The 16333-nt window shown below is 38.8% G+C and overlaps 1 protein-coding gene across 4 annotated transcripts in view; it reads left to right on the top strand.

Annotated features, from left to right (window-relative positions):
- TPK1 (thiamin pyrophosphokinase 1) overlaps positions 1-16333 on the top strand; it is a 188466-nt gene that overhangs the window by 97961 nt on the left and 74172 nt on the right. For 3 of the 4 annotated variants that reach the window (XM_036429143.2, XM_036429145.2, XM_036429144.2), the window contains one exon: positions 434-580. The exons of the other annotated variant lie outside the window; for it this stretch is intronic. In XM_036429143.2, the coding sequence (XP_036285036.1) occupies positions 434-580 (147 nt within the window). The remainder of the gene's footprint in view (positions 1-433; positions 581-16333) is intronic. 4 annotated transcript variants of the gene reach the window in all.

The following is a 16333-nucleotide window of genomic DNA, read 5'->3' as shown; positions in this document are numbered from 1 at the left end:
TGAAAGAATTGGTCTTGAAACTTGACTGCCATTTATCAATTCTGTGACCTTGAACAAATAAAGTCCTTCACCTAAAACAGAGAAATGGTATCTGCCTTTTTCTTTATGGGTTATCTGATAAACATGTAACATCAGAAGCTCTATTGAGGTATTTGATACTATTTAGTTCTTTAAAACTAGAGGCCTGGTGCATGTGATTCATGCACGTGGCCTGTGGGGATTGGCCTGCTGTGCGAGCACTGCCCATCCCAGTCAGCTGAGTGGTGTTTCCACTGTGGGAGCACACTGACCACCAGGGGGCAGCTTCTGCACTGTCTACCCCCTGATGGTCATTGCGTGTCGTAGCAACTGGTCATTCCACCATTCAGTCGCTGGGCTTTTATTATATAAGATCTGTTAACAGTTGACTCCAGTTTTGCTTTGCCTTGCTCAGGTCAATGTGATTGTGACAATGGGAGGACTTGGTGGGCGTTTTGACCAGATCATGGCATCCGTGAGCACCTTGTTCCAAGCAACTCGCATCACTTCTTTGCCAATTATAATCATCCAAGAGGAATCTCTCATCTACCTGCTCCAACCTGTAAGTGCAGAATAACTATAATGTCAGTAATTTGCTTCCACTACTCTTGTACCACTGAGTAGACCAGGAGAAAACATCAGCTCCGTGTGGGTTGTTGAGCCATGAGCGAACCTGACCATGTTTGCTTACTTGTGCCACTTTAGTTGTTGCCTCTGGTCACTGAACAGGAAAAAATGTAGGGGAGAAGTCTCACAGTGTTCATTCTGTTGTACCTAGAAAAAAAAATGCTGTAACTTTTAATCAAATTGACTAAGAATTAAATTTAATATTTTTGCATTTTGAGCAGCCTAATATGAGAAAAATCTCAGAGGAAGAACAAAGCTTGGCAAATATTTTAAATGGAATTCTCATATATTTTCAGTGTTGTCATAATTGGAAACTCGGATTGATTTTGTTAAGCATTTTTTTTAAATCTTTAACTTTCACTGTTGTTAGGCTGCCTTTTTATTAATGTAACTGTCTGTGAATAAATTTCTAATGACCATGTCATTCATTTCCAATCATAAATATTGAGGAAATTTTTATTAATGTAGTGCTTAGATCAGGCTTCTTAGTAAGTGAGATCTTATAAGGTTGATTATTGGGTTTTAGTTTTAAAAAATAATCATTTGGTAACAATTTTAAAGACAGTGAACTTTTTACTTTTTGCCTCTTAGTATAATAAACTACTTAAGATTTTGCTTCTGCTCCATCTGCAGTCATTACCTATAATTTGTTTGGTTAATAAAGTGGGTATAATGTGTGCTCACTGTTGTTCAGCCACATTTGCATTTTTTCTGCATTGTCTGGAACTGTTGCTTTTGGGCCACTTCTGAGATGTGGAAGGTGAGCTGAGGATTCAGTTTCAAATTATATTGTCTTCTTATGTAGTCAACAGTTATCAAAATGACTAAGAATTAAATTTAATACTTTAATTTTAATTAGTGTGTCTGCTTCTGCCTGTGGTACTGCTAGGCAGTTGAGGATTTAAAAAAAAAAAAAAAGTGGCATAGCATCTTTGCTCTCCAGTCCATGTTCAGTGAAACAGACACTTACAAAATTCTATAATAATAAAAGTATAATATGCTAATTAGACCGGACATCCTTCCGGATGACCTTCCAAATGAAACTGGAGCTGTGAGAGAAGCCCAGGTCCTGGGTGTCTGCCGGCAGCGGGGGGAATGAAAGGCTACTCTTACACGAATTTCATGCATCAGGTATCTAGTATAAATATAAAGTGAGATTAAGACATAGCTACATAAAGATGATGAAAGAGTATATAACTTGGTCAAGGGTATGGTAAAGAAAGGCTTCACAGAAGCACTCACTCAGCTTTTATTTGCTCCATTTGTTTAACAAATATTTATTGAGCACTTGCTACATACCAGGCACTTCTCCAGAAATACAGCAGCCAGCTACACAGAGCCCCTTTATTTCATGGAATGTACTTTCTGTTGAGCTAACATTGCACTAGAAACTTTAAGGATGAGTAAATAGTTGCTATGGGAGATGATGGCAGAGTGATTAAAGCCAGTGGCACCACGTGTGTTTAAAGGCCCACCTGGACCTGCCTTGTGTCACCTTCAATGGAAACACAATTACATGGTTCCAAACCAACTGCATGGCAGTGTAGGAAAGGCCATGGCCCAGGGGAGGAAACTGTGTGATCACAGAACAACATTTCTCTCAAACTGGCAGACACTGAAGTGTGGAGAGGAAGTCTGGATCGCAACCCTGATAATCTCAAGGAACATAATTCTTTGTATTTATCCTATCTAATAAAGAGGGAATATGCTAATTGCCCTCACACCATTGCAAAGAGGGTGGAACCCACAGCCAATAAGAAGGGAATATGCTAATTGACTGCTTCCCCCTCAAAGATGGCAGTCCCCATAGCCACAAGATTGTGGCTTCTAGTCCCCTCAACCCTGCTGGGGCAGCAGGCACGTGGCAAGGCTGGGCCCACCTGCCTCCAGAGTCCCCCAGTACCTTCAGGCACCCAGGGTCAGCCCAAGGCGCAGGCAAGGCCTCGGATGGCGGCTGCCCAGCTGCCCAGGGCTGCCCGAGGCTCAGGTAACTAGAACCAGGCAAGGCTTGTGCTGCTGGCAGTGACAGCAGCAGTAGTGTGATGGGGCATTGCCTTTCCCAGATCACTGGGTTACCTACTGCCCCTGGGGGCTCCCAGACTGTGAGAGGGGGCAGGCCCAGCTCAGGAACCCCCCTCCATTGCATGAATTTTCATGCACCAGGCTTCTAGTAAAGTATATTAAACTTTAGTTTCTAAAGCAGAGCTCCCAGTTCTCCAAAGGTAGTGATCATAGCCTACATGCCCCCAAATAGTGTCCTTTAAGCTCTCTTCAGTGATTTTGACTTTGTCCCATTGAAACATCTAGAAAATTATCTTACCCTAGAACAATTATTACATAGTGTGGGACACAAAAGTCATGTAGGCCAAAACCGGTTTGGCTCAGTGGATAGAGCGTCAGCCTGGAGACTGAAAGGTTCCGGGTTCAATTCCGGTCAAGGGCATATACCTTGGTTGCAGGCACATCTCCAGTAGGGGGTGTGCAGGAGGCAGCTGATAGATGATTCTCTCTCATCGATGTTTCTAACTATCTCTCTCTCTCTTCCTCTCTGTAAAAAATCAATAAAATATATTAAATAAATTAAAAAAGTCATGTAGGACCACCCCTGTCACATAGAGGAGTGGCAGTTCAGCACAGACATGCCTGTGGCTCAGCAGTGCCTGCTTTGCTCCTTTGTCCTCAATTCTGGGGAAACCTTCCACAGACATACGCTAAGTCCCTGCTTCAATCACTTTTCCTCAGAGAATAGTAAGACAGTTGCTAACACAAATGCAAAAGCCAAGTGAGTGTGCTTGAGGGTTTAAGATAGGAACCAAATTGCTTATAGTCTGTGATATTTTTAAGCAACTTTAATCTCCACAGTATTATTTTTAATTAAGCTAAATCTTGGATAAACTTAAGGGTACATCCTGCCTTGTTACTTTACCCCTAAATTAAACCAAAATAACTCTGAGTTTTCTTCAACTCTAATAAAATCTTTATTAAGAAGATTCAATGAGATTATCATTGAGTTTTGCTAAAATACTTCAAAAGTGGGAAGATTCAGTATAAATGTTAATTATTATGAGTATCGTTTTTGAGGACAGTGTCTTCTAGAATTGGTTTTATAATTATAGTTTGTGTGAAATTGAAGGTAATAGCAGGCCTATTCCCTGTGAGGAGTGTTAGGTGCTCAGAGTCATGTCTGTCTCACTAACCATGTGGAATATGAGACATTGTCTGGGGACTGTTTTTGTCTGATAAACACTTTAGTGCTGTGTCTGCTAGGTGATTTAAGAAGCTGGGGTAGCCGTAGACTATGAGGCTGATAGGTACTTCTCTTGATCTTTCTTTAAGTAATCTTGATCTATCTTCCAGTAATCTGAGTGTCCACACATGAGACTCTCATGAAACTGTTGTATAATTAAGTAGTCTTCATTCATTACGGTTATAGTTGTAGTCATTTGGGACTGACTTGTATGTCTAGGTGCAGTTCACTTTAAAATCTGCCATTTTAAAATAGAAAATTAAAAATAGAATGCATTATAGCCAAAACCAGTTTGGCTCAGTGGATAGAGCGTCAGCCTGCGGACTCAAGGGTTCCGGGTTCGATTCCGGTCAAGGGCATCTACCTTGGTTGCGGGCACATCCCCAGTAAGGGGTGTGCAAGAGGCAGCTGATCGATGTTTCTCTCTCATCGATGTTTCTAGCTCTCTATCCCTCTCCCTTCATCTCTGTAAAAAATCAATAAAATATATTTTTTAAATTAAATTTAAAAAATAAATTAAAAAAAAATAGAATGCATTATATTGCCAGTTTGGCTCAGTGGATAGAGCGTCGGCCTGCAGACTGAAAGGTCCCGGGTTCGATTCCAGGCAAGGGCATGTACCTTGGTTGCGGGCACATCCCCAGTAGGGGGTGTGCAAGAGGCAATGATTCTCTCTCATCGATGTTTCTAACTCTCTATCTCTCTCTTCCTCTCTGTGAAAAATCAATAAAATATATATTTAAAAAAAAATAGAATGCATTATAAATCCTCCTTGAAAAGTAAGCATCTCCCCTTTAATTCCAAATATGTGTTCTTAGAAGAATCATGGTCTTTCACGCACAGGAGATTTTATGAGATTGGAGAGAGAGAGTGCAGACATGAAGTTCCCTGAGGTTAGTTACCAGGCGGGCCTATTCCCTGTGAGGGATGTTGGGTGCTCAGAGTCATGTCTGTCTCACTAACCATGCAGAGTGTGAATGGCTCTCATTTTCTGGTCTCTATTTCTACAGATACATTAGCTTCTGTACACTGAGCATAAAGCATCTTTTATTGGCAAGTTTTATGGCAGTCGGTAATAGGATTTATGGCCAAGAAATGAGATGTCCAGGAGTTAATCAGGCGTGCCCTTTACATGATCCTAAACCTTGCTCAGTGATTGTGATTCAGGATTTCAGAATCTGATGTAGGAGAGTGGTATTATTGAGCAAACTTCTGTCAGTTTTTATTTCACTTGAAAAAGCTTCTAAATATGTTGTAACTATTTCTTCCTGGTGTTCTTAGTCTGGTTACTATAATTGCTTTTGCCTCTCATGGGATCAATTAATTACTATATAGGTTCCTGATATTTTATTCATTGTACATATGTAATGTTGATAATGAATATGATAGAAATGTGTGAGTAATCTGATAGAAAGAAACTACATTTCATAATGCACATATGGCATGGATGATGATTTCTGCTAATAACAGAGGGCTTGGGTCTGTCTACCCCCATATCCACATGTCCAGCACAATGTCATAGGTGGGACCAGAGAAGTGGTTCTCAGAGTGGGTTGGAGTGAAAGGACAGAATTGGGTTCCCAATTCTAAACCATATCAGTAATCTTGTCACCATTTAATACCTAGTGATAATTCCTTTCTTTGGAACAGCCATTATTATTTTGTTTTTCCCTTGTATGTTCTCATATATTTTGTTGTTGTTGCTTGGCCTTTTAGAATCTGTGATGTAAATAGTGTAAAGACTTGGAGATCATTTCATGGAGGAGCAATTGTATGGACTTAAAAGTAAAGTGCTTTGTCCAAGGTTATACATAATATTTCTTTGAAAGAAAATTTATGCTGAAATTGAAGGTAGATCTCATGGCAGTGAGAGTCTGAACAAAGGATCACACTATGCATTTTACAGTATATCTACAAATGGCTTATCATACTGACCTAAAACCTCCCTGTACCTTCAATAAATAAGTAAATTTATATGTAAATATGGGCATGAAGAAGAAATTATGAATTTTGTTAGGATGTGTGCTTGAATGTCTCCATTAGAGGAACCCATAGGGAGGAGGAGTCAATATTATGACCAAGATTTTGGATTAGGCAGCTGAGTGCTGTTCTTTGAGATAGAGAATGTGAGGAGAACAGGTCAAATTGGAAAATGGACAGCTGACTTTGATATATATGGAGTTTAATCTGTCTTTGTTTTGTTTGTTTTAAAATTAATTTAAGAGTGAACAAGACACAGACATCAAGACACCATTTTTTGTTCCACTTATTCATGCACTCATTGGTTAATTCTTGTATGTGCCCTGGCCAGAGATTGAACCTGCAACTTTGGTGTATCAGGACAGTGCTCTAACCAACTGAGCTACCCAGCAAAGGCCAGGTTAATCTATCAGGGACTGAGTAGAATTGCCTAAAAGAAGATAAATATACATATTGAGTCCCAGGTTGTGTGTCAGAGGCTGTGACTTCCTCCCTTATTTCCCAGTTGTCAGTGCTGTCTTCCTCATTTGCTGGAAGCTCATTTGGGAGAGCCATAGCTTTTAGTGGCTGGTAGCGTGTTTTTTCTCCTGAGCAAATGAACTAGGATAGGGTGGCAGGGCTGGCTATAGTGAAGTCTCAAGGGGAAAGGAGTGAAATGACAGCCCTGATACCTGTCACTCACCCACACAGCATACAAGCTTTTTGACCTTAAAGAAATATTTCACTGGGGGAGGTTTATAAAAAGATGGCTTCAGCAAAAACCTTTGGTGATCACTCAGTGGCTCCAAAGCAGCCAGGGAGGAAATATCAAATTCAGCCCTCATGCAAACTGTTTAAAAACTTATTTGAACATTGGCCTTTCATTTTTAACCATGAGTGGCTGAGAATTGGTTTTGGAGATTTGAGTCAATCCATAAGAGGGCTGTGTGTGGGTATGACAGTAGAAAAGATCACATCAGCATTTATCTGAGCTCTGTCATCATAATTTATCATAATCCAATTCTAGCAAAAGTCCTGGAATATTGGATGCCAGGTGTCATCTTTTCCTTGATCCCCCTCCCAGAGTCCTCTGGCAAGGACACAAAGCACACTGTGTCCTGTATACTTAGTTCAATTGAGCATTGCTCAGGCATCTTTTTCATTGAAACCAAAGGTTGCCAATACTGTACCAATGAGCTGTGAAGTGATTTGCGTTTCACCAGCAGGGACAAGAGATGAGCTTCTGGGAAGAAGACAGCCACAGTGCAAATTTCTGTATGAAGAGTTTCCTACAGCTACGGGTGGGATGTATTACTGCTCATCCAAATAAGGATACCCCAAACTCTTCCCTTATATTTTGGAGCTGTTTGTTTATTCCAAAAGAGATCTAAACTGAAAGGGAAGAAAAAGTAGAAAATTTATATAAATAAAGTTAAGCTAGTAGGGCTGAAATTCGAGGGCACCTATTCAAACTATATATTCACCCTGGATATTTTGAAGCTTTTCCAAGGAACAGTGTAAGCTCCCTCACCCTTGTATACACACTTGTACAACACATGTAACATACATGTTCACACACACACCAAGAATCTCACCTCTTCTAAGCCAATCTTACTGGAAGGAAAGTAAGTATTCTATCTCTCAGTGTTTGAGGAAGGATGTGTTTTGAAGACCCCTCTTGTATACCATATTTTTCTGTGTATATGGCACCCCCATGTATAAGACAACCTCGACTTTTCTAACCCAAAATTAAGAAATCAACGTTGTAAACTTTTTGCTGGTTTTCCTCTTAAGGCCTTCTTCTTTTTTGGCAATTTAAGGAGTTGTTCTTCCTGTTTTCTCCACTGTCTGATCATACATACAGTCAGTGGGAAGAGGTCCAAATTGTCTCTCTGCAGCTCTATTTCCATGTTCTTTTGCATAGCTGATTACATTTAGTTTGAATTTTACAGATTAAGCCAATTGCTTATTGGTATTTATCTTTTTAAAATATATTTTATTGATTTTTTACAGAGAGGAAGGGAGAGAGATACAGAGCTAGAAACGTCGATGAGAGAGAAACATCGACCAGCTGCCTCCTGCACACCCCCTACCGGGGATGTGCCCACAACCAACGTACATGCCCCTGACCGGAATCCAACCTTTCAGTCCGCAGACCGATGCTCTACCACTGAGCCAAACCAGTTTTGGCATGGTATTTATCTTTTTATTTTTTGACATCTTTATGGGCTCAAAACTCTCTGGTCCCTGTTGCATCTGGGCACTCTCCGCCTCCACCTCCACCTAAAGCATCAGTTGACGTCAGTAACAATATGGCTCGTGATTGAAGGAAGCCTGTTTGACAAGGTGTGGGCAGTTAAGCACCCTCATGACTCACACCTTGGCTAACTTCCATGTATAAGATGCCCCTCAGTTTTCAGTCTAACAATTTTAGAAAAAAATAGCATCTTAATACATGAAAAAATACGGTAGCTGTCTTTTAGGAGCTCCACTTTGTTCTTCATAACGTTGTCATGATCAGCTTAAAGATATTTGACTTAATGCATATGGAATAGGTTAACAACAAAGTTTATAAAAGTGCATCTGAGTCAGGAGCAAAGTTAACAAAGAAGAGTATAAGTAAGATAATTGGTGTGTACACACACACACACACACACACACACACAGATTGAGATTGAGATTGAAGATGCCCTGGTTTTATATTGTCTTCATATATTGCTAATATGATGTCAAGTAGATAGGATAACCCAAATGTCAAAGATACTGAATATGAATACTCAGCTGAAATCTCTGGAGAGCCTGTATGAATTATAAAATGGCCTATGTATCTAAAAGGCTAGAAAATGACCAAAAACAATATTGTTAGAGTTCTACAGCACCTTTGGTTTATGAAGTACCTCATCATCTCATCTGATTCCCAGCAGTTGTGTTAAGCGGTCAGGTACAGTGCTCCTGTTTCTCACATGAGGAGATTATGCATAGAATCACATTGTGAGTCTGTGCTAAATCCATGAGAAATCTGGGAATTTTCCCAGTCCTAGTCCTGTGCCTTTTGGCTTTATAGCTCTCACTTAGAATCCACACTTACTCTCTAAATGTCGCTAGACCTTATGGGGAGGGCTCAAAAAGAAAGGAATGCAGGTTCTATGAACCTGGGTGTGATTCATAGCTATTTTTTCTTTCCTAACCAATTTTTTTAAAGGAAAATTGTTAAATATACTGAGACTTTAGAAGAATAGTATAATGAACGACATAGTCCAACCATTTTTAATATTTTAACATTTTATCATACAGGTTTTATCAATCTAGGTATAGATGTATTTGGGTGGGTAACCATTTGGCAGTAAATTTCAGATAGCACATTATGTTATCCTAAATACTTCAACATGGAAAGTGTATTTAGAAAGCAAGGTCCCAGGTAATGGATGTAACCATTTTAAATGGGCAACTCATTAAGGAAGCATAAAATATAAAGACCACATAGTTCTTTCTTAACAGAGAATTAGGCTTCACTGCCACCTTGTATAGTGTGTAGATAAGTTTTTAAAAAGAAATGTACACAATCAGTTTTCTTATTAAGGAGAAAGAATATTCTATTATAGTTGAGTAAGTAATGGTAATGAACCAGAGTCTTTTGGTTTTTTGGAAAAAGTCACATTGATAGAAGAGCCTCAAAATTGATTAATTGTGTACATGTTGACCTTTCCAATTGTCTGATAATAGGAAGCTAATTTTACTCCTAACCAGAAGCCCTCAAGGGAAAAGTGTATGGAACATTGGTCTTCTTTATCTGGCGAATTTAACATATAAGACTGCTCAAGGGACAATAGAGGATTTATTTTCTCCTGAGTGAGGCTGGTGTATTAAGAAGTGAGCACCTTATGAAATTTTTATAATAGTAATTGAAAAGTTATGAATAGAAATTAATATATTTTTGAGCATATTTCACACTCTAAAGTATCTCCAGGAGCAGAGCAAGCCTTTTGAAAATTAAAAAGACTTGGACAACTTTTTTTTCCATGTTTTTATTCAACTAAAGTATTATTAAGGATTTATTTATAACAGGTACTTTGCTAGATTGAAGATCAATAAGTTACTCTCAAAGAGCTAAGAATACCTTCACTAAATTAATCATTATTTCACATAAGATAAAATGAGTTCAATATCACAAATACATACAGAATATGATGGAAGCCCAGAGAGGCATTAGAGCCCATCACTTACTATGGACAGGTACATGAAGGGCATGAGGTTTTGTCTGAGCTGGGTCTCAAAAGTTTGCAGAGGAGTAGAGGTTATTAAGGGTGAAGAGGTCAGAAGATCTTTAGAGAGGACAACGTGAGCAAAGGTGTGCAGTGAGAAACTGCCCAGTTCAAACAATGTAGAAAGCCCATTGTTTCTGGGGGAGGAAAAAAAATAATATGGCAATAGATGAAGATGAAAGGTAAAAAGAATTAAAGATCACCTCCTACGTCATATGAAGGCACTGGGATTTTCATCCTTCGGTGTTAACTCTTTTGTAACTCTTTGGGATCATGAGCCTGTTTGAGAATCTGAAGAAAAATATGAGCCTTTTCTCCAGAAAAATGTATCTTTATACAGACACTAAATTTTAAAAATATAATTGAAGAGTTTATAGAATGCTGATCCTCTTCATAGAGTTCACTTGGAAACAATTGTTTCAAATACTTATGTACCTCTTTATCTCACTAGTGAGCATGGGAAGGATTTAGTTATATTGATAGGTAGGACTTTCACTTTGAGTTATTAACAAAGATTATCAAATGGAGGGTAGCCAAGTTCTTAAGTAATAATGAAAATATTTCTAGTGGCTAATACTGAGCCTCACCATGGCCCCAGTCCTATTCCTAGTGATTTTTCTTTTGTTTTCATTTATTTGTTAACTTGTGTAACAACCTCACAACAACTCTATGAAGAAGATATTATTCTCCTTGTTTCTCAGCTGAGAAAACTGAAGCTCCAGGTCTTATTAGGCATTCTGCCCACACATGTAAGATCTGTGCTCATTAATGACTATAATGCTCTACCTGAGAGAAAACAGAAGTGAGAGTATTTTCAATGATAAAAACTACAGCAGTCAGTAGATACAACTCAGTATGCAGACCTCATATTCTGTTCTTGAACTGACATCTGAGATATAAAGGTTTCTGCCCTTGTAAGCACTGATTCATTGCAGCCACATTCATAAACCATTTTTGAATAGTGTTAATTATGGCTACAAGATTATTAGCAGTAATACTGAATACTGCATATCAACCAGTAGGCTACCATACAGCATTTTATTTCTAAAGCCAAATAGTGCATAATTCTTTGCAACCGTCTTGCCTTTAACACACACATCATTAAAAAAAAATTTATGAACCAAATTTTAACCTACTACTTAGCATACAAATGTTGATGTACATCATTTAAAAATAAGCTAATGCTACAAATATGATTCTCCATTCCTTTTATCTGAAATGCTTTTTTAATCTGAAACCTGTATTTATATCTAAAATAGAAGATTATTACACCCAAGTTTCTTTTGGAGATAAGTTGTACTCAAAGAAAGGAAAACACTTAAAACCATTAGACAGGAAACCAGAAGGAGCCCTTATATCATAGTTAATTACAAAATAGATTGTTAATGAGCAAGTGTATGAAGAAGCAGTGTTATGTGTGTTCTGCTATGTTTGGTAGGTCTAAAAAATTTAAGTTATTCAGCACAGGTGAGGGCTTCTTGCTGGGCCTGGAGGTTGAGTCTTGACTGTACTGTCTAAGGGCTGTGGACTGTCTCTCCTGGAGACCCTGAGTCAGTTTCTTCATCTGCAACTGAAGTGGGAATGCACATGATTTACATGAAATTAAACTATTTAAGGTCAGAAAAATGAAATTTTTGTTTTTGTTTGGTTTCTTTCCTTTGGGTTTCAAGTGGAAAGGGTTGAATTAATCATAGTCCTTATTTCATGGCACATTATCATAATTGGTAAGTTTGTTTCATTATTTGATTTGGGTTCATTTAGTCAAGTCCCATTCTCCTCTAGGATTCCCTTTTCATCACATGAGAAGCCATCCTAATAGAACATAATTTATTTTTTGTTTGTATGTGCTTTGTAAAATATATCTTCATAACCATTAAACATTTTTGTATATATCTCTAAAAGAAAGGGACTCCTAAAATCCATAATTATAGTGCTATTATCACACCTTAGGAAAGGTAGGAATAATTACTTAATATGATAAATTATTTATATTTTCTCTTTTTTAAGGATGTTTTTTCATCTTAAGAGTTTAGTTATATAATTAGGGATCCAAACAAGGTCCATACACTGCAATTGGTTGACATTTTGTTGTTGTTTTAATCAGAGGTCCCCTTGTCTGTCTTTGTCTCCATTTTTACTGATATTCTCTTCCCTTTTGTTCTTCCCCTCTCCTCTTCAACATTTTTATTGAAGAAACTTTGTCATCTATTCTATGGAATTTTCATATTCTGCTCATTGTACTGCATGGTGTTGTTAAATAGTTTATATTTTCTTATTTTGTAATTTGTAGCTAATTTTAGAGCTGTTATCAGAACAATTGGGGTAGGGACTTCTGGGTTAGGGACTTCTGAAATAGGAGGCATTACATCATAACACTTGGTGATGTTATAGCCATTGGTGGTCATCATTCACCTCCATGAATTTACTAGTGGTCACTAGGTGCTAACAGTAAACTGTTCTAACATTATTACTTCATTTATTGCCTGAAAAACCTCTGAGAAGAGGAACTGCCCTCATATCAGCTGCTAGGTTATCCTGTGAAATAACATGTAAAGGAATTGGAAGGATGCCTACTTAATTCTTTCTTCTTTTACTTTCTTTGTTCAAAAGCAATACCTAGCATTCAATACTGATTATTTTTCTTAAGCTCATGATTATAAGAAGGTTTAGTTTGTTTTTAAGCCAATACTACAGTGCTGTGACTATTTCAACTGCAATGAATAGTATTTTGCATGTGTTTTTATATTTTTGCCAGTGTATCTTTTGGACAGATCCATCCTATTTAATAAAAGAGTGATACGCAAATTGACCATCACTCCAACACACAAGGTGGCTGATGACTGGCAGGGGAGGGCAGTTGGGAGGGACCAGTCCTGCAAGGGAGGGCAGTTGGGGGTGGGGGAACCCAGGCCTGCAGGGGAGGGCAGTTGCAGGGAGGGGACCCAGACCTGCAGGAAAAGGCAGTAAGGGTAGTTAAGGGCAACTGGGCCAAAAGGGGAGGGCAGTTGGGGGTGACAGGCCTGTGGGGGAGGGCAATTGGGAGCAACCAGGCAGGAAAAGGAGGACAGTTAGGAGTTACTGGGCCAGCAGGGGAGCAGTTAGGCGTCGATCAGGCTGACAGGCAGAAGTGGTTAGGGGCAGTCAGGCAGGCAGGCACATGAGCAGTTGGTAGTGAGCCGTCCTGGATTTTGAGAGGGATGTCCCAGATTAGAGAGGGTGCAGGCTGGGCTGAGGGACACCCCCCTCACCCCAAGTGCACGAATTTCATGCACTGGGCCTCTAGTAGAAGTATAATTACTGGACAAAGTGTCTTCCAAATGCTCCTCCATAGTGTACAAAGCAATGATGAAGAGTACCTGTTTTCCCGTAGCCTTGGCAAGCTAATAGGTGAGATAGAATATCCCAGTGTAATTTTAATTTGCATTTTTCTTAAAAAGGAGATTGAGCATATTTTATATCTCTAACAGCTGTTCACATTCTTTTTCTCTGAATAGCCCATCTTTTCTACAAATAAAATTATTGGCATTTTTTTTCTTCTCTATTGTTGGAAGTTCTTAATCAGTTAGTTATATTTACTTGTGAAGTAACTTGCATATACTTTTGTTTTTCTTTATTTTTTGGGGGGAGAATGTGTGCACTTACACTTTACATAAATATTATTTTTACCTTTCTCTTATTACCTTTGTATATAATGTATTTTTAATAAGCTTATTTTAATAATTTTAGATTTATAAATTAGATTGAACAGATAGTAGAGAGAGTTCTTAATATGTTCTTCAACCCACACACATAGTTCTTCCTCCTATTATTAACCTATTGGTATAGTACATTTCATACATTAGTATAGTACATTTGTTAACTTAGAGTTCATAGTTTCTTTATATGTCTTTACTTTTTAACTTTAATGTCCTTTTTCTGTTCCATGATCTCAGTGAGGATCCAATAATACATTTAGATGTTTTGTCTCCTTAGGCATCTTTTAGTTGTGACACTCAGACTTTCCTGCTTTATGTTAACCTTGACAATATTGAGTATTTGTTGGACATATATATTATAGGATGGCCCTCTATTGAAATTCGTCTGATGTTTTTCTCATGCTTAGACTGGACAATGTCTAAGAGGAAGATCATAAAATGCAGCACTATTAGAATTATTAACATCATATCAAGGCTGCATACTATCAATATGACTTATTTTTTGTTGCCCTTGACCATTAGCCTAAAAGTATTGTATGTTAGTCCTTCCCTATGACTGAGGAAGGAGTCAGATGTGCAGACATACTGAAATAGTGGGAGATGTACCGCCCCTTCATAGGTGGAGAAGTTACATAATTTATTTATAATTTGTCTGCATGGGAGATTCATCTTTTTGCCCCATTTAAAAATGTATTCAATAGCCGAAACCGGTTTGGCTCAGTGGTAGAGTGTCGGTCTACAGACTGAAAGGTTCCAGGTTCGATTCAGGTCAAGAGCATGTACATTGGTTGCGGGCACATCCCCGGTAGGGGGTGTGCAAGAGGCAGCTGGTCGATGTTTCTCTCTCATCAATGTTTCTAGCTCTCTATCTCCCTTCCTCTCTGTAAAAAATCAATAAAATATATTTTTTAAATGTACTCAATAATTTATTTTCATCATATTTGACTCCGAGATATTGATTTTTATACTTTTATTTGAAGTGTAATATTACTTTAGTTATTTGGTTGTTCAAACTGTTCCCATTTAGGCCACTTGTCTACTGTGTGTCTTTAACATATAGCCCCTAAACGTACAGTGTGTGTGTGTGTGTGTGTGTGTGTGTACCAGAGTGTGTAAGCTTCCTTTGTTTCTATTAAAAGACATCCCAGGATTACCTTGTATATTTCCTGCTCTGTTCTTAGAATCAGCCATTTCTCTAGAGTCTGCTTCCTTCTGTTGGAGAATGGCATTAGAAACTGAGGTACTATGTGTGCTTATTATTTTTATTGGGGTATCATTTTAAGCTCTCTTAGAAAAAAAAAAAAAAAAAAGGTATATGTACTAATCTGTATATCTACCCACATTTATACATATGTAACCATCTATATTTGTATTAAGTTTAACATGACTTCTTATTGATGCTTCCAACTCTAATCCAGTAACACGTGGATTTTTTTATTCTCCCTTTTTAGTCTATAATGTCCCATTTAACAATGAGAAACCTGGATCCCACCATCTGCATCTGTTTACTTAATTCAATTCCAATTTAAATGTATAGCAGCACTATTAGAGTTGTTAACATGTGCCTTGGAGAAAACAACTTGATCAACTAGAGTATAGTGTTTACCTGCAGTTCCTTTTGACTTTAATTTTACAGACTTTATTGACTTTCAGATTCACTTATTTCAACACTTTTTCTTCTCCTTTCATTAAGGTTACTCATAACGTTTGTGAAAGAGTTAGATTCTCTTGTTACAATATGTATTTTCCTAGGATCCCCTAATTCTTTTTGATTTAAAATTTGCAGACAAAAAGGTTTATTCTTTGTGTTAGAAAGTTCAGTAGGTTTTGACAAATGCATGCTGTCATGTATCCACCATTGCGGTATCATGCAGTATAATTTCACCACCTGGTGATCCCCTTCACCTATTCATCACTTCCAATCTCCCCCAAACCCTTGGGAGCTACTCATCTTTTTACTATTTCTATAGTCTTGCCTTTCCTGAGTTTCGTATAATTGGAATCCTACAGTGTATAGCATTTTCAGACTGGCTTGTTTTGGTTCACTAGAGGCCCAGTGCATGAAATTTGTGCATGGGGGATTGTGTGTCCCTCAGCCCAGCCTGCACCCTCTCCAATCTGGGACCCCCTCAAGGGATATCCAGCTGCCCCAGTGGGATTGGGCCTAAATGGGCAGATGGACATCCTTCTCACAATCCAGACTGCTGGCTCCTGCCTGCCACTCTGATAACCCCTTTCCACTCCCCTGCCAGCATGATTGACACCTAACTGCTCCCCTGCTGGCCCAATTGCCCCTAACTGCCCTCCCCTGCAGGCCTGGTCACCCCAACTGCCCTCTGCTGCTGACCTGGTCACCCCCAATTGCCCTTCCTTGTAGGCCTGGTCCCTCCCAACTGCCTTCCCCTGCTGGCCCGTTCACCCCTAACTACCCTCTCTTGCAGGCCTGGTCTCCCCCAACCGCCCTCCCCTGCCGGTCTGGTCACCCCTAGCTGCCCTCCCTTGCAGGCCTGGTCCCTTCCAACTGC

This window comes from Pipistrellus kuhlii, unplaced genomic scaffold (assembly GCF_014108245.1).
Source record: "Pipistrellus kuhlii isolate mPipKuh1 unplaced genomic scaffold, mPipKuh1.p scaffold_m20_p_10, whole genome shotgun sequence".
NCBI classification, from domain to species: Eukaryota; Metazoa; Chordata; class Mammalia; order Chiroptera; family Vespertilionidae; genus Pipistrellus; species Pipistrellus kuhlii.
This window is presented reverse-complemented; position numbering and strand designations above follow the sequence as displayed.